Source organism: Carassius carassius, chromosome 31, assembly GCF_963082965.1.
Source record: "Carassius carassius chromosome 31, fCarCar2.1, whole genome shotgun sequence".
Lineage (NCBI taxonomy): Eukaryota > Metazoa > Chordata > Actinopteri > Cypriniformes > Cyprinidae > Carassius > Carassius carassius.
The window spans coordinates 6,766,247-6,786,341 of NC_081785.1; the positions used below are offsets into that span (position 1 = coordinate 6,766,247).

The 20,095-nt window shown below is 37.1% G+C and overlaps 1 protein-coding gene across 1 annotated transcript; it reads left to right on the forward strand.

Annotated features, from left to right (window-relative positions):
* Window positions 1–72: 72 nt before the first annotated feature.
* On the forward strand, window positions 73–8,219 carry LOC132111431 (nucleic acid dioxygenase ALKBH1-like). Its single transcript, XM_059518723.1, is given in 6 exon segments — window positions 73–379; window positions 1,037–1,156; window positions 1,345–1,504; window positions 1,826–1,916; window positions 6,614–6,807; window positions 7,124–8,219. Coding segments are annotated over 5 exon segments (939 nt in total). The 5' UTR covers window positions 73–379; window positions 1,037–1,089; the 3' UTR covers window positions 7,551–8,219.
* The last annotated feature ends 11,876 nt before the right edge of the window (window positions 8,220–20,095 follow it).

Below are 20,095 nucleotides of genomic sequence, written 5' to 3' on the forward strand. Positions count from 1 at the left end.
TTGTTATTTTGTTTACGTTACATAATAAATATATCTAAATCAAATCGAAAGATTTGCATTGTTTACGTCAGAAGTAGAAAGGTCAAAATATGACGGCAAAGATGGCAGCCTCCGTAGCAGAGCATGGAGAAGATGCTTTTAGATAGCTGTTCAAGCATTACAAGAGGAAAAATCCTCCTCCAGACTTCAGTGAGGTCATTAATTTCTCCAAACCTTGTAAAGACAAGGTGAGCCATTCAGATTTGAAAAATATTTCGGTATTCATTAACTTTGACACTAAGTCTTTACTAAACTGTGTAGTGTAGTGTTATTATTATTGGAATTAGTCAGTTACTAGATCATTTGATTACCTGTATAAACCAGACCTTCTAATGAAAAGGTGAGCCATTCAGACTTTTTATGACATTATATTTATCTTTACTTAACCATTGTTAGACCCAAACCACCCCAAACCATTGTTAGATTAAAGTGTTTCCTGTATGCAAAGATTTGGTTTCAAAAACAGTATCTATAAACTATTTCTTTAGATTTTAAATCTGCATTGAACTTCAGATCAATCTCCATGTAAAATGCAGTACTAAAGTCTAATTGTGTGTTGGATGTGTTCAAATGTGATCATCTTAATTCAAGTGATGGAGGATGGTGAAAGTCTGACAGTCTTGAGCACTACTTTAAGGTTAAACCTGCATGGTGTAAATGTTTGAAAATGATTTACAGTTGCCAAAAAACATTCATTAGAAACTTAAAGTAATCAAAAGTACTCAAAAGTAATTAGTTACATTACTTTATTAAAGTAATTAAAAAAGTTACACTACTATTACATTTTAAATAGGGTAACTTGTAATCTGTAACCTATTACATTTCCAAAGTAACCTACCCAACACTAGATATATCTTAACTAATTTGGCTGTGATTTATGTTTATTGTTTTTTTCTGGCATCAAGTATAATATTACAGAACATAAATTCAAATTTATTGTTTTTTTCTGGCATCAAGTATAATATTACAGAACATTAATTCATTTTTGGGTTTCTAGTCATCAGAATTGTCTGTTTTTAAGTTTTTACCTGTGAACTTAACTCCACTCCTATGAGTGAGGAAGCTGGTCTTCGGCCGGTAAAAGACTGGAAGGCATTTGGTCTTCATGGATATCCAGGTGTGGTTTATAGTCTGGTGGCAGTTTTGAATAATGAACAATCTCCAGATGAATGTTCTCCAGAATGTAAAGGATTCTATTCATATGCTTGAAATTATCAAAACATGTTTAAATTTTGCTCCTTGACATGTCATAATTGGAATCCTCCATTTCTTCCTATGAACTATGTTGTTACTGTTGGAATGTAGGGTTTATCTTTATATCCAACCCGTTCCTGCCGGGTTCTCAGTACTGGGTAAAGCAGTGTCTGAAGATCTATCCACGGAAACCCAAAGTGTGTAACCTGGATATGCATATGTCATCTGAGGAGACCGAAAACATCTGGGAAAAAAGTATAGATGTTATTCGGTAAGATCCTGTCTTGCATTGGCAACTAAGTGGAATATAATTTATTGTATATTATTTTGTAGATTTAGGCAATTTTTAGAATAAAACAAATGTCATATGTGTATTTTGAGTATCTTCATCCTCTACTGAGAATATTTAATCTCCATAGATGCTTTCCTCGTGGCTATGTCTGTGGTAATCGTACTGGATCCTAGATGGTAGATTTGAGGATTTGCAGTCTCTTTATCACAAAGCATTAGTATAAATGGTTTGCGCTGCTGCACTGCACCTGATCCATCTCACAACTGTTCCTCATCTGAATGGGTCTGTGTGTTATTGCAGGAGGAAAGGCTGTGGGAAAGGAGAGCCCAAAACTTTGCTAGAAAAGCTGCGCTGGGTGACACTGGGTTATCACTATGATTGGAACTCCAAGGTACTACTTCCACTTTCTAATGTGTTTTTAGCGTGCTTCAGCTGTGCACAATTTGTGTTTATTTTTTCACGTAATTTTAACAATGACTACAGCCATGTAGCAATGAGATTAAAGAATCCTGTAAAATGTTCACAGTTTTATTAAAACACGTATTACTGTTTTACCTTTTTTTTTATCAAATAAATACAGCCTTGGTGAGCATAAAAACATTACAAATCTAAATCCAAATCTTTGAAGGGGCATGTATAATATGTATGATTTATAATAAGTCTAAACAATACCAGTATATACTTTATTATTATTATTATTATTTTTTCAAAAATAACTATCTTGCTGTGGAGCCTATTGTTTTCACTGGAGATAAAAAGAGAGGAAGAAAACATTGTCCTGAATCTTTCTTAGCATTATTTGCTCCTTTCCGGACATTTCATCTCTAATTGTACAGGCCTGATGTCTGGCTGTCTGGTTTATATGCTAATTACATAAAAGTGTTTAGTCTTCTGTCTTATTAAATCAGTCAGGAGGTGCACACCGGATTCATTAGCTCTGATGTTAGACACTGCTGAATGTCTGACAGCAATCAGTGAATTTCCTCCTCCCTTGAAGTAGAACTGAAGGCTGAGGCATTCACCCCGCTCGAATCAGACGCGTAAGCTGCTAATTCAGCTCTTTGGAGAAGCTGTGTTCATATGATTGTCCATTGATTACACTTTCATGTAGGGCTGGGTATTGTTCAAAATCTTTCAATCCGGTGCCAATTTCGATACCTCAGTTTCGATACCGGTTCCTAACGATACTTTTTTCGATACCATATGTTTTAAAATCCATTTCAACATCAACACAAATACATTAATCACAAAACTTTTATTTTTCACCTTAATTAGTGTGGTAACACCACATTCAGGATAACATTATTAATACAACTGGTTGTGCTTTTTGGATAGGGGTGTGCCAGCAGACACTCAGGATTGGTATCAATCCTAACTTGGCCAAAATTAACAAAAACCACAACATGAAACAACAAAAACCACGTAACCATAAAATGTAGTCATCGTTCTGCTATGGTTTATTTTCATAATAGGTAAACACAGGTCACAAGTTAACACGGTCACATTTCCTTGATTCAGCAGCTGTAGGATGTGACGCCGAGAGTCCTGTCTTGAATCCAGAGACCTGGAGCTGATTTGGTGTAGATCAGTAGCTCGGTGGTCCGTGACTGTTGTCTCGCGGCGCGCCGTCTTTTAGCGCGTGTTCGAAACCCGCGCAAACACAGACGTACTTTATTTTTATTTTTTTGTTTATCCTACTTACTTCAGCCGCGAAACAGGCGATCATACTAATAACTTGTAATCTTTACAATAATATCAGTCATGCAATGAGCATGTCTGCGTTTATTAGACACTTAATATTACCTCAGTTGGTGCTTTCAGAATTGCCAAATCTGCTGCCGTCGTTCCAGCACATCTGCAGCGGAGACCTAAACCAGGAAGTTGGTCACCAGATAACATGGTAACCAGTTAAACCGTAACACCGGCTTCCCTTTCATAGGTCACTTCGATGCTGAGGTGACGTCACCGTATGGGAACACCCCTCGGTGTGACGAATGTCTGAAGCCCTATACCATGCCGCCAAACCTATTGGCCAAATAGCGCTTGGCACCACCCCTACGCATGCGCACGCATCGTATACCTGGGTGCCGCGTGCTATTTCGCTCAGATTTCATTCCTTCAGGGAAGTGAATCATCTGTGCCCTAGGAATCATCTCGCGTTCTCAGCGGTTTCTACGAGCAGTGCTAACTCCTCTTCGCGGACGCAATGAATTTTCGAAAATGTAAGGAACCGTGTACCAGGTTCATCACAAAGGGAGACTCACATGAAAGGTGCGTAGTATGTTTAGGCTTACATCACGCACAGGCGGCGCTTAGCGGGCTTTCTTTTTGTCCCCACTGTGATGGCCTGCGGCTTAGAGTACTGCGCTCGAGGGTGGAAGTGTTTTCTAATGTCGCCCCCGTGTCTAACCCCCGTCATGTCACTTCTGCGGCTGCCAAGGCACCGCACGAGGCGATAGCTTGGGGAGACATGTGCGACATGGATTTTGAGGACAGGGCAGCACTGGAATTTTCTCCACGTTACTCGCTCTCCCCTACCCTGGTGCAGGAAAAGAGCTTTATTGAACCAGTCGTCTTCTCTAACGAGGATTTTCAGCCCACACTGGAGGCATGCGACTCCATCAAAGAGCGCCTCGAGCAGCATTGGATCGAGTTATCATGCCGAGCGTTCCCTCAGACACTCTGCGCAATTCAGCTTTCAGACTCCGAGGGACGGTTCAAGGGTCTGGCAAAGACGACCAGCTTATGGCGGCTCATACAGCCGCCGCTTTTTTGCTAGCGGCAGAGCCCGATGTTCATCTTGTTGGATTAATTCCTGCCGTGGACACGTTTCAGGATTATACACAACAAGACGCAACGACTTTTATGCATGCACTTCCCCTGTTCACGAACGCCACAAGCTTTTCGTGCCCGGACATTTTAACGCGTATGAAAGCGTTGCAGGAAGCGGAAATCTTGAGACCGCTAATGTTGTTTTTGGGCCGCGTGGGAACGCTTGCCAGACATCTCGCAATGGGTGTTACGCACAATTCGTCACAGATACACCATTCAGTTTCGAAAAGGTCCGCCTCCTTTCCCGGGGAATTCTTCCCACGGTTGTGAAACCGAAGGAAATAGCGGTGCTGCGACAGGAGATGTCAACTCTGCTGAGCAAAGGGGCTATAGAAGAAGTACACCCCTCTCAGATGGAGTCAGGGTTTTACAGCCGCTATTTTGTGGCCAAAAAAAGACGGCGGGTTGCGACCCATTCTGGATTTACGCCGTTTGAATCTTGCACTCAGGACGAGCAAATTCAAGATGTTAACGGTAAAGTCTATTTTGTCTCAGATTCAACCAAACGACTGGTTTGTCACGATTGATCTGAAAGATGCATACTTTCATATTCAGATAATCAAGAGACACAGGAAGTTCCTCAGATTCGCTTTAGAGGGCAAAGCGTATCAGTACCCCGTTCTTCCCTTTGGCTTAGCTCTGGCTCCCCGTACTTTTTCAAAATGCATGGATGCAGCTCTGGCACCGTTGCGGCTCCAAGGCTTTCGCGTTTTGAACTACTTAGACGATTGGCTGGTGATAGCACAATCGCAGACTCAAGCACACTCTCATCGGGATCTTGTGCTGAATCATTTAAACAGCCTGGGCTTACGCACAAATTTCCAGAAGAGTGTTTTAATTCCCTCTCAATGGATAACCTTTCTGGGAATAGACTTGGACTCTCGCGCGATTACATCAAAGCTATCTCTCCCGCGCGCTCAGTCGATCCCGTCATGCGTGCGTCGCTTCAAAGCGGGTTGCACGGTGACGGTGAGCTTGTGCCTCAGACTTTTAGGTCTAATGGCAGCGGCATCCCCCGTAATCCGTCTGGGATTACTTCACATGCGCCCTTTTCAGTGGTGGATGAAAAGACGGAACATTTCACCCCGTTGTCTTCCGCATCAGACGATTTCGGTGACACGGAGGTGTGTTATGTTGATAAAACTGTTGTTGTCGACCGAATTTCTTTTTGTGCTTCCCGAGAGACTGTCACGACGGATGCGTCTTTGACCGGTTGGGGAGCTGTTTGTCAAGGGCGCCCAGCCCACGGAGTGTGGACAGTGACACAACGCAGTTGGCACATAAACAGGTTAGAATTACTGCCAGTTTTTCTAGCTCTCCAGTATTTCTCGAATCTGCTGATCGGCCATCATGTACTGCTCAGGTCAGAAACACAGCAGTTGTGTCGTATCTGAATCATCAGGGAGGATTACGCTCTCGCCCCCTGTGCAGGCTGGCGAGACATATTCTTCTTTGAATAGAACGTCTCAGAACAAATTCCTGTCGATCCGAGCGGTTCATGTCCCCGGACGTTTGAACTTCGGAGCAGATTTGTTATCCAGACAGACTCTGGAGCAAGGGGAATGGAGATTGCACCCCCAAACGGTGAACCTCTTATGGCAGATTTTTGGAGAAGCAAGAGTGGACTTATTCGCGTCGATCATGACTACGCATTGCCCGCTATGGTTCTCCCTATGCCCTCCATCGCCCCTGGGCTTGGATGCGTTAGCTCATAATATTCCCAGACCTACTTTCATGCATAACCACTGACAATGACCCACTGCAAAAGCCACAAAGGAGAACGAATGCTGCAAAAGCTCTTTTATCATGTCAGTCAGGATGTTAAAGTCATATTTGCGCTTTGCCTCAAAGACAAAACATCGTTTTTTTTTTTTTACATTCCATGATCAAAGAGCATCAGGGTGGAAGCTTATTTATCTTATTATCTTACTTTTTTTTCCCTCACACTTACAAGTTTATATCTGTTTATTGTCAAAAAAAAAACTCTGACCTGTGAAATAGAAACTTTTATAGTTGTGCGATTAAAAAATTGAAGTTACCTTTAAAAAAAAATTCCGTTGTGGAAATAAGCTTCCATACATCAGGGTGCCGTGGAGTGATGGTAAATTATGTAGGTTGGCTATTGTGCCCTTGAGCTAACCTGTGATGTAAGTCGCTTTAAACAAAAGCGACTGCTAAATGATTACTTATTATAATAAGAGGCATTTATGCCATTGTACTATAATGAGGCATACTATTCTGACTTTTATTCTGCAGACTTGCTCTCCAGACCACTACACTCCATTCCCTGAAGAACTTCACTCTCTTTCTCACAAAGTGGCAGCAGCCTGTGGCTTTCCTGGCTTTAACGCAGAGGCGGGCATTCTCAACTACTTCTGATCTGATTCGTCGTTCGGATTCCATGTTGATGAATCAGAGCTTGACCATACCCAACCTTTGTTATCTTTCAGGTAAGGAATATTCGTCATAATTTTTAAATAATTTTAAATAAATAAAAACTTTTAATTGTGGCTGTTGACCTCAGAGTTGAATAGCAATTCCTAAAAAATAATGGTTATTATGACATGATGGTGATGTTCATTAGCATTCATCTACTAAATACGATCATTCTGACATGACTTGAATGCAGCATTGGTGACTGGAGATACAGAAGGTTGTCAATGTCTAAAATCACTTAAAAAATAAAATGCATTTGGCATCTTTTGCATAGAGACAGCATGAGAAATGCATTCATAACTCTTTTGTGCTTCACACATTTAATGTTAGTTTTGGGCAGACTGATGTATTCCTTTTGGGCGGGACTAAGAGGAAAGACCGTCCCACAGCCATGTTCGTGAACAGCGGTGACATAATGGTGATGTCAGGTCCCAGCCGCCGCCTTTATCATGCAGTACCCTGCCTCATCTCCGCCCCGGCTGGAAACATGCTGCCACCCTGCTTGAGCCAGAGACTAGAGACGGAGGTGCAGGATGATGACATCATCCAAAGTGTGTCCGAAGAGGATTGGAATGTTTGCTCCTGGTACATGCAGACGTCTTGGGTAAATGTGACCATTCGACAAGTACTTGCTTCTGGGCAGACCTTTCCAAGTTCACAGGCATCACATTTGTCAACAGACAGCTGTGAGAAATCAGAGGAAGGAACAAAAAATAAGAAGAGGAAAAGCGAATTAGGCTATGAGCGTGACACCTAACGCACCTGTTCTGAATGTCATCCAAGTTTTATTTATGTAAAATGCATCTGGTATTAAAGATTGTACATATGACTGCAAGTAAATGCATTATTGTGATAACTTCCCAGATGTTGACTCTTCGTTCCAGAGCAGGTGTTGGAAATAAGCAACCACTTATGTGTCAAGTCAGCTCAGCTTAAAGCGTAGTTCTTCATTTTATCCTGTCATAACCAACTTCTCACACAATACTTCTCAGTCTGTAGAACAGCGGTGACATTTAGTCCAGTCTGTTGTGAGTCGTGACAATTTGCCAGGCGCAGGTCTGTTGATTTAAGGCTGGTTGCCATGTTTGCTCACCCAGGGCTGTAACACTAAACAGAGCTGACCTTCAGAGAAAACCAGGGAGACGGTGTATAATCTTTTTAATCTGGTCAAACGACGTCACGACACGTCAAAGCCAGCGTGAGATTGCCTTTGACAAGTACCCCGAGGGATCCAGGTTGACTCTGCCATTGTGACTGAAAACACTGGGGGCCTGCGTTACCATGGTGATAAAACACCTCTGTCACCGAGTCTGCCTCTCATGAAACCCTATCAAAAGTTCATGTCTGCGTGTGAGATTTGTAAGATTAATGTTTCTGGTCTTTTACATGCTGTAAAAACATAAATGCTCCGCAGCGGTCAGTGGTCTGTCTGTTGTTGTCATCATGGGACTGTCAGAGTTCACGTCACCTGATTTGCCATATCTACAGGCTATATGGTGGGTTATGTGTTTTATGGGAAATAGCCGAAAAATAAGATAATACCATGGTACTTTTATTTATAGGGTATCGTGGGACTGAAAGATTACAATATTTATGTACTTTGGTATGACACGCCAAGGTACCTCAAAGAATATATACTATTTTTTTTATAAGAATATTATGTAGAGTATTATTATTCTACTTATCATAGTATAAAACTACATTATTAGACCATGGTATTGTGATTTATAGGCTACCATAATACTGGCGGTGTACTATATTCATTTACCATAATATTTAGATCCATACAAAAAAAAAAAAAAGTACTGGTACCATTGTACATTCATGTTAAGAGATGGTACTTCCAAATATTTCAGGGTGCTGAAATTCTTTATATGATACTTCCAAGAATATCATCGGTGTTGTAGTGTAATAAAAGTCACAAAGTTTCACTCTCAAAAATAAATAAATACCAATAAAATAAAAGTAGCTAATATATAAAAAGTTTGAGGTCAGTCATTTGAAAGAAATTCATTTTATTGTAAATTATTACATTTGGTCACTTTATTTTAAGGTCCAGTTCTCGCTATTAACTATTATACATTTTTCAATGAACTTCTAATTGCTTTTTAGTAAGGTATTTGTTAAGTTTAGGTATTGGGTAGATTAAGGATGAGAATATGGTCATGCAGAATATGTGCATTATAATTACTGACAAATAGCCAATATGCTAGTAATATGCATGCTAATAAGCAACTAGTCATTAGTGAGAATTGGTTCCTATACTAAAGTGTTACCTTATATTTTATTCAGCTAGGGTGCATGAAATTGTTTAAAAGTGATAATAAAGCTATTCATAATGTTTAGACTTTTGAATTTTAAATTCGAAACAGATTCCAGAAAAAAAGTATCATATTTCTACAAAAAGATTAAGCAGCACAGCTTTTTCAACATTGATAATAATAACAAATCAACATATAGAATGATTTCTGAAGGCTCATTTGAAACTGAAGACTAGAGTAATGATGCTGAAAATGTAGCTTTGCCATCAAAGGAATACATTGCATTTTAATATTTATAGACATAATACTTCACCATATTTCAGTTTTTACTGTATTTCGGTCAAATAAATGCAGCCTTGGTGCAAACGATCCAGAACTTCTGAACGGTATAAGGCCCATAGTATATCCACTTACCAAGGTTCACTACTGCTTAGTCCCTGAAAGTACACCATGTTTACCATTCCTGCTGCGTTCCCCTGGATGATGTCTGTTTCAGCTCTTTGTAAAGCGATAAACGGAATCCCTTTATTATTAATCCAGTTGTCCTTCTGAGACACCAGAGCACTCTCGTGCTGCCTGTGAGTACAGTGCTGGATTAATTACCTCCTGTTTTTGCTTATTGTATGACCGTGGGAGGCAGCATTGAATAAGTAGTTTAATCAGTTTTCGAAAAAGGACTTTCGGCCGGCCCTTTAAGAAAGCCACACAAACACCTCTCCATTAACCAAAGCAATTGTCGCTTACCGCTGAGACGGTTCTACCAATTGCGCGATGGTGATTATCCTGTTTTTGGGTTCATTCAAGTTCCTCTATAATTATATCAAATGAGAACGCATTTCAATTCAGTTGTCTGAAACGGATTTTCTCCATTGCTCCCTAAAGATTTAAAACTGCTGGTTCTATAGACCTGCCAAAAAGTGAAATTCTTAAGTTTCCTATAGGTCAAAAGGAGTCAAAAGGACATTAAATATAGCATTATGTAAAATGCTATTAAACGCCCACAACCCCCGGAGAAGCATCAAGTATATAGAAAGAGCTATCGGTGAGTGAAGATGAGGATGCTTTCCTCTTCTAGCACCTCTACGCACGCCAGACGGGTTCTGGTACCACATCCATTTCAAAGCAAGCAGAAAGGCCCTGCCCTCTCAGATAAAATTATATGCTGTCAGGATGATGTATGTAGTCATATAATTTTTATTGCTGCCACTTTATCTGCTGGCACCGTATTTCTGCCCTGTTGACCTCCCGTTTTCCCGCGTCCCTCCCATTACTCTGTCATTACCAGTCACTGGCAGGGACCCGCGGCAGGTGCACGAGTGCGAGACCCACTCGGCCTGCCGTGGCTCTGTCTTAAATCAGCTGAAAGAACGAGTGCGTGGTGCATTGCATTAACGCAACAGAATTTACAGGAAAGTCAGTGACACATCCGTCACAAAGAGAGACGGAGCATAGCATTGGATTACAAAGTACTCCATCTGCATGAATCCTGTTATCTATTGTTGGAGCTTTTCCTGCAGTGTTTATCTTACGGGGTGAACTATAACAGAAATATGAAGCTTGAAGACTTGAATTCAGTGTGGTTTTAGTATGGTAGATTTATTTGTAGGTATGTGTAATATTATATTTATATTTAAAATTATATTAATATTTTATTTAATATTCTGTCATTATAATATAGTTTATATAATATAAATGTAATATAAAATGTAAATTATATCTAATTTTAATAAAATGTGTGTGTATATATATATATATACATACATACAGATATATATATATATATATATATATATATATATATATATATATATATATATATAATTTAAATCAATAGAATATATATAATTTTTTTATAAAATTTATATATATATATATATGTGTGTGTGTGTGTGTGTGTGTGTGTGTGTGTGTGTGTGTGTGTGTGTAAACTTCATATTCCTATTATATAATATATAATATTAGAAAATATATATTATTTATAGTTCTTTCTAGTTTTATTTCATATTTGGGTCACAAAATGTCCTGAACTAATTAAAAGGTTGGTTGGTTTGATTGTTTCTATTTTATTTATTTATATTTATTTAATTAATTTTGCAATACAATGCTGCCATAATTTTCTTTTAAACCATAGTATAAAAAAATGTTAGTAAAAGTGTTGGCTACTTTATATTCCATAGTATACATCAAAACATGGTATTCTGTCTGATAGCATCACTTGTACCATGACAGTCCTTTTTTATAGGCAAAACTATCATATTCACATCTGTGTGTAGGTGCTAAAAATGTGCTTGAGTATCCTCAAGACAAATAAAAAATGTGGTTTTACCTTCAAAAGCCCTCATTTTGGGAGCTAATTAAGCAAAATTAGCTTTGCAAATTGGGGCAAAATTGCTTTTGCTGTGTCATTTTTAAATCACTGCCATTACCAATAATTACTGCAGCAGTCGCATTGAGATGTGGCACAGTGTGCTCTGGGAACAGGCCTGTACTATCATTCTCTTAGCAAAACACTCCCCCTAGTGCCTCCGTACATGATCGTTTAATCAAAACCAAAACTGTTCCTACTATTCCTACCAACTGCAATGTGTGTGATCTTGTCTGCCCTCAGTGACTGCTGGTGTGGGGTTTCCACTCCATTAGCCTGCTTAGCTTTTGCCCTTTCTTTGTGGTTTAAAGAGCACCCAGAGCTTGTCAGGACACCTGCCTGTGAGGTGAGCCGATCAGAGACAACATTTTGCCATTGTGGTTAGTCAGAAACGACAGCACTGGAATACCAAGTGTCTGATAAAATGGAAGTGGGATTTTACATGTTCCGTTCCACAAAATGAAACACTTTGCATGCAGCCTATTTGTTCATTAGCTATTCATTAGTGGCAGAATTAGATGCTGAATGCACAATTCATTCAAACTTAAATTCTTCAATTAAGAGGGCAATGAAATTTAAGTGGCTCTGTCAATTTGTGTGATGGTTCATAGTTTTATGGGTGCGAATGTGTGCTGATTTTCCAAATATGTGACTAGTAGTCGTTTGTTTAAATAGCGACATTTTTATTAGATTGTATATATTTTATATATATTTTCTATTATATAGAATATAATTATATATATAAATATATATTTTCTATTGATAATGCAGCATTTGCATATTGCAGTTATTATTATTATATACAATGCATATTTAATAATTATAAATAATTATATAGAATATAATTGTGTGTAATATATATATATATATATATATGTTATGTGTTTGTTAACATGTTACACGTGTGTACGATGTAAATCAAATAATTACATATATTATAAATTGTATATTCTATAATAATAAATAATAAAGTAAATAAATAATACAATATAATTAATATATAATTAATTTAAATGTGTGTGTGTATATATATATATATATATATATATATATATATATATATATATATATACAGTATAATTGATTTGACGATAATATATAAATTATATGAAGACGTTGCACAGCAGTTTTATATATATATATTAGATATATTTTCTATAGTATCCTATAATTTATTGTGCTTTCTCTCTCATCCTATACTCTATCTTTTAAAATACTGTCTTTCTATTTATTTTGTTCAGCTACCAGCTTAGTGTATTTCTCTTCTTTGCAGTTTAAGCTTACCTCAAACTCAACCGAGTGTTTGAAATGTCACTGAGTGCTACTTTCCAACACAATTTATGCCTTTGAAAGGTCACTCTATTCGATGGCCTGTACATTCTATGGATTTGTTACTGTTGTTTTTCCCTTGCTTTGATTGATAGGGAAATGACATATGAGTCGTCGCACTGTTTTGTCTCATCACTCAAACTCTTCTCCCGTCGTGCCAGAGTAACTCTGTGAGCTCAGCTATGTTCTCTCATGAGTGACGCTCACTGATGGCTGTAGCTACAAGAAATGTTTCTCTTTTTTATTTCCTGCCTCCCCAAGCAAGCAACACAAATATAATGTCAAAGTATATTTGAATACACAAAAACTCTTAAATGCTGAAGCAGAGGAGGCCATAAATACAGTTTTGTTTGCTAATGCATAAAATACAGCTATAGTGTATCTTATAGAGTTGTTTGTAAAACTATCATCGGTAAACATATTGGATAGTTGGTGCAGTATTAGTAGTCCTGTGTGTCTCAGTTATAAAGACAAATATTGCGATGCAGTTGCTAGGGCGTTCTGAGTAGTTTTTAGTGCATTGCTATATGCAGTGCTCTCTCATAAGTCTCTTATGCTCACCAGGCTGCATTATTTGTTTAAAAAATTCAGTAAAATAATTTATTTGAAATAGAAATATTTTGCAACAGTGTAAATATCTTTGCTGTCACTTTTGATCAATTTATTGATTGTCTGCTGAATTTAAGTATATAATGTATTAACAAAAAATGTACCAAGCTTATTGATCCAAAATCCTTCCCATGTTTACAGTAAGCTACGTACATAAAGTAAAGAGATACATGATATATTAGTTATCTGATCTAATTTATCAGATATTGCATATTTATCAGATATTGTATATATATCAGTCGGTACTGGATAATTAATTCTGCATGCATATTTCTCCAAATTTTACACTTAAGATTACATTTTGTAATGCCCACTTAAAATTAACTAATAATTTAATAATATTGTTTAATTTATGACAAGTACTGTACTGATTTATATAGACAAAAAGTATTTTATTTATTAATTTATTTTTATATCAGCCAACTTATCGATTTCAGCCAAACTTTTCATATCAGTACATCCTTACATATACTTTTGTATTTTATGCAGTGCACATAACCTGCATATCCGACCTTATATATTCACCAGTTTTTGAGGAAAGAAACTGTGTTTTTTTATCTCAGCCGTGGTTGTGATTACAGTAGACCTTGTAGAGGTCAGCAGTTGAATTACTCTCTCTCTCTCTGTGTGTCTTTCTCCTATCCCAGTCTTTCTCCATCCGTTTCTTTTCATATCTCTCATTCGTTCTGTCATAAAATCACAGATTAGGTGAGCAAATGTTCAGACACACTGAGGAGTACCAGCTGCCGTTGTTATGGTGATGTGCGCTTTCAGCAGGCAGAGCCCCTAGCTTCCCAGTGTGTTGATTATGGCCCATTATGTTATTTGCGCAGACATTGTTTTTAATCTGCCTGCACCCGTTGCCATGGTAACGTGGACAGGGCAATGATTTTGAGGTGCTGGGGTCTTGCAGCTTGCTGCTGTTTCATACGCTGTTTGTTTATCTGTCACATATTTCAATGTTGTGATCAGCAGTGAGGTGTGTCTGGCTTGCACCTGTGTGTGTGTGTGTGTGTGTGTGTGTGTGTGTGTGTGTGTGTGTGTGTGTGTGTGTGTGTGTGTGTGTGTGTGTGTTGTTGTCTGCTCTTGCTCTTGCAAAGGTAGCCATTAACATCAAAGCTCCCGTTCGTCACATGTACTGTATTCTATTCATGTTCGAGGATAGTGAACTTAACTCACCTTAAAATTTCATGTCACTCAGATTCAAGACAGAATTTTCACTTTTTTGGACATGTATTCGTCAGTATCTTGGAGTACTATTGTACAGAATGTGAATATGGTAATTATTCAGTATCATGGATCTTGCACAAAAAAAAACAAAAAAAACTTTTTACTACAAAGGCTTCTGTACGTGTACTGTACCATGGTAAAAACCATGGTATTAGAATTCAGGTACTGTGATATTTACACTGTATTCCAACCTACAAATAAGTCCCAAAAAGTACTCTGGTGCTACCATGTTTTTTTTTTTTTTTTTTACCACATTAATACCATGTCATTTACAATGGTAAATACCGGGGTACTAATATTCTTGTACTATGATAATTGCCACAGTAATACCATGTCACTTACAAGAAAGCAAGTTGCTACCATGTTCTTTTTTTTTTTTTTTACCATGCAATTTACTATAATAAAAAACTACAACTCCCACCATAGGACTACAACTCTCCTACCTGGCTTTCACAGGTGTGGTAATCACTGTTGATTGTCCTGATGTGTTTGAACACAGTTAAGTTGATTGCTACATTTATTGCCTGTATGCCCTGAGGATGGTCGTTTGATCGAAAGCTTGGTGATTAAATTTGCTTTAAGGATTCAAGTGTGCAGACAGTTTATTTTTTGAGATTACTATGCAATTTACAAAAAAAATTAAAAAGTACCAAACGTACCATGGTAATATCATAGCTTTTGGACATTTACTGTACATGCAGTACATGTCTAAAAGGTGAGGGTTTGAAAAATATTTCAGAAATTATAAAAAATTCATATAATTTTGTTTTGTTTTTTTATCACTCACCTGTCAAAATTCTCTATTGATGTGAATAATATGAAGTAGATTTGCACAAATAATTTATTTCAGTACAAAGGTAATATTATTTTGCATAGTTTGTTATTTTTAGCATTTTCACTACCTACATACATGCATACATACTCTGTAAACACTGTAAGTTTACAATTTAAGTTCTTTTGAAATTAATTTGTTCCATATCTGAAAATCATTGTGAGTCTTAGGAAGCAGGTGGTTTTGGAATGTACTTAATATTTCAGACTAGCTAAAGGTGAAAAGACAATTGTTTACATTTGATCTAATATCTTGCATGTTGTGAAGAGCAAAAAGCTCTTTATTTTCTCTGTCTCTGTCTCTCTCTTTCCCTTTGGCAGCCTGTATTTTTCTTTTTAAATCACACTGGCTCCCATGGCAACTCTATCTGCTGAGTAGCCACACAACCTCTGTGAAATTGTTCCAGGGCCCCTGTAATTGGGTCCAGGTTAGATGCAGAGAGTAATGTAGTGCGCCAGGAACATTATAGATGCTCGCTGTATGCAGCGTGCATGGCAGTGTTAGCTTTGATGTGATTATGTTACCTTTCACATTATTTGGGTCATAACAGCTTTTTTGATAAAAGGCTCTAAAATAAAGAACAAAAGGTTTATATTTGCATAACCTCGTGATAGGAAACATATGTATGGAAAAATAAGCTGTTATGATCATCTGTCATGAGATGAAGAAATAGTTGTTAAATAAAAACATATATCACATAAAGCACATTTATATCACATAAAGCACATTTTCAAAGCTATACCTGATAAAAAATTACAGAAAATTTTATACAGCTCTGTTTGCTCCATTGGCTGATAAATATGGTTTAATAAGATTTTTACTGTAGAAATTGTAAAAAAAAATCTTTATTTTGTTTCTGTTATTTTTAAATATATTTTATAGTTTAAATGACTATAAAAATGTATTCATGCATTTGCATTATTTTTTTAAATAGCGTAATATTCACCCATGCACTGCACTGATTTGACAGCAGTATTGTCAGTGTTGTCTGTGCTGAGTGCTGTGCTCCATCAGCGTCCCCTAAAGGACATTTGGAGAAAAATCTAAGCAGGTGCTCTTTTTGGGCTTGATTGTGCCCTGAGGACAACCAGCTTAAGCAAAAACATGTTTACACGTATGCTTCAGAATCTGTTAGCCAGAGAATGCTGTGAAAGAGCTGAACACTTTAATCAGATAAGATAATGTCACAATCTCTGATTTGCTTTACACAATAAAACCTGTTCTTGCATTTGGCATTACCAATCAAGTAAAGGTAACCAATAAAGGTTAAAACATTTTAACTACTAAAAGAAGTGTGCTCTAATTAGTCAAAAAAGGAACATGTTATAAAATCTTATTATCAAAACTAATGGAAATGTTTCCTCCTACTAATACATTTCAGACAGCATTCCTCCCCCCAAAAAAACATGAAAAATCATGTTATACATAAATGCCCCATTATCAAATTCCTTTTCTTTTAAGCATAAACCATAAAGCATTTTTGTAAGATGTATTTTAAAAATTGTGTGTGTGTATATATATATATATATATATATATATATATATATATATATATATATATATATACTTTTCAAAAGAATTACACACACACACAGATATTTCTTGTAAAAAATGTTCTTGTTTTATTTACAACATATGTTTACTCCAGAGGCTCCTAGTCATTTGCATTTGTTTTTACAGGGCCCTGTGTGTCATCATCTGATAAAGGAGGGCAGGAAGAGAGAAGTTCCCTTCCAAATGTTCTAAAGCAAACAGGAAAGCCAGAGGAAATGAAAGCTGGAAAGTATGTTTTGGGGAATCCAAAACACTTCCAGCAGTTCAGCGTTCAGCTCCAATGTTGTGCTGGCTAAAGCTGTTCCAGTTTTTCCTTCCTGTAACAAGAAAAGAAGGATCTGGAGTTTGGGAGAGAGGAGAATCCAATTGGATAAGCTTGACTGTTGACAATCCTTCATTTCTGCGTATTCAGTTCACTGAATTCTCTGTTCGGTGTAATAGGTTTCGGAATGTGGTTTGTAATAAAGCCCTTTTTCTGGCGTCACGTGTGTTATCCCAGAGCAGCAGGGAGAGAGTTGATAACAGGCGTTTTCCATGTGTACTGAATACTCCTCACTCTTATGACATGCTGGCATTCGACATCATCAGGTGGAACAGCCTATCTCCATATTTTATAACAGGGATGTGAAATAATGTACACACCACATAAATCAACAGCCAACATTTTTAGGGGTTAATTATAAGTAGTGCTTGCCAAATCAAACATCACAATTACAATTGCTCATACTTAAGATTAGGGATTTACACAAACCCTTAATCCGAAGCATTAAACTTAAGGTGCATAACTTGCCCTGCCTCATGTCTGCTACAGGCATTTATCATACTTCAAATTGTGCAGCTAACTGAAAAGTGTGCTGTTCTTTTTCTGAGTAGTTGGCGATTTGTGGTAAAATGGAGAAATCCCCTAAAATGTATATTCGTATATATGTAAAATCATATAATTTCATATATGGGTCTGTAAATCTGAAACTACTTGTTGTTGAGAAAATCTTTCTCTCTATTTGAAAATATACAAAAATGAACAATTATTTATTCATGTCATTATTTTTTGTAAAGGATGTATTATTTATTCATGTTTTAGTTGTATATCTTTATATATTTTGGTCTGTTTTTAAATATGGATTTTTATATGTTTTTATATATAAAGGTACTGTATCTTTAAATTAAATTATATATTTAAATAAAATTGTATTATATTTAAATAAAATAAATATTTGTATAATTTTAAAAATGTATTTTCTCAAGCTATATTTAGCATTAATTATAATATTTATTTAGCCAAATTATATCTTTTTATCTATTGATGTCTCTAATGCATCTAACAATCCCAAGAACATGTTCCTCATACAGAAAATGAGCCTGAGATGTATATAGGCTCTGTTTTTTACGTCAGATGTACCCTCAGTAGACACCACTATGTATGACGCCACAACTAGATTGATGATCTATTATGCACAATGACAAGTAAGCCTGAAGTTGTTCATATAAATGTGTGAAGGCTAGTTTCAGTCAAAACACACCGTTTTGATCTCCTCATCTGCATTGTGACATGGCTTAAAAAATGGCTACCTTTACTCAGTATCCCTCTCTCCCCTTCTTTCGTTTTCTCTCTCCTACTCACTTTCCAACTCCGTTGCATTTGGAGCCAGTAGCAAACACTGAATCTTACAGGCAGAGAGAGATATAGAGGGAGTGCAGAAAGCTGTGGTACCCCCTTCCTCAGAACGCTTTATTCCCATCAGCTGCATTCCTCTTATCACTCGCTTCCAGATGCACGTTGGGCAAGAGGGTCCATAATTAGGAGGCAAGATCTCGGTCTCCGATCACTTTGGTACGTTATCAGCGCTGACACCAATCTCCTTGAGTGACACTCTACCCAAATGGTTATATAAACCACAGTCTAGGATCGGTTTGTGAAAAGTCAATGCAGCAAGAAGATGAAGTGGGGGAAAATGAGTGTTTAGAGCTCTTAAAGGCTTGGGGCACCTGCTTTCCTACAGTTCTTTCCTTTATTGTTTCTTATTTTTCTGAATTAAACACAGAGCGGCTTCTGTGGAAAAGAAGGGAGAGCAGAGATAAAGGGCTTGTGAATAATGTTTCTGGAAAATATTTCTTGGTGGGGCTGTAAAAATCCTAGTCTGCCTGGAAGGGAAGAGTCAAGATATCATGTGTGCCGAAATAGAAGAACATAAGAGAGTATTTGGATAAAATTGATTTGCAGAATGTCTTCTGGGTAACAAAAACAAAAATCCTCTCTATGCACTGCATCTTAGTTCTCTAAATCATTTTTATTGCAAAATCTTTCTTTCTTTTTTCTTTTTCTTTCTCCTTTTCTTATGATTCTTTGAAAACAATTACGAATAAAATCCCAATTTTAAGAAATAAAGTTGCATTTTTAGATAATTATTGTCACATCGTATATTGAGTCAACGTTAAAATAGCATTTTCTTTTAAATAAAGTCACATTTTTCTTCACATTTAACACTGCTTTGTGATATACTGATTAACATTACAAGAGAATTGCAATTTTTTTATAAAGAATGTCACATTTGAGAAAAATAAGGTCACAGGTTTGAGATATTAAATCACATTTTGAGATGTTCTGTCACAATTACAGTTGCAGTGAGTAGAAATAATATTGCAATTTCAAAGAAAAGTCACAATTATTATAACCATAGTAAATATATACAGTACAAACCAAAGGTTTGGACACACCTTCTCATTCAAAGAGTTTTCTTTATTTTCATGACTATGAAAATTGTAGAGTCACACTGAAGGCATCAAGGGCTATTTGACCAAGAAGGAGAGTGATGGGGTGCTGCGCCAGATGACCTGGCCTCCACAGTCACCGGACCTGAACCCAATCGAGATGGTTTAGGGGTGAGCTGGACCGCAGACAGAAGGCAAAAGGGCCAACAAGTGCTAAGCATCTCTCGGGGAACTCCTTCAAGACTGTTGGAAGACCATTTCAGGTGACTACCTCTTGAAGCTCATCAAGAGAATGCCAAGAGTGTGCAGAGCAGTAATCAAAGCAAAAGGTGGCTACTTTGAAGAACCTAGAATATGACATATTTTCAGTTGTTTCACACTTTTTTGTTATGTATATAATTCCATATATAATT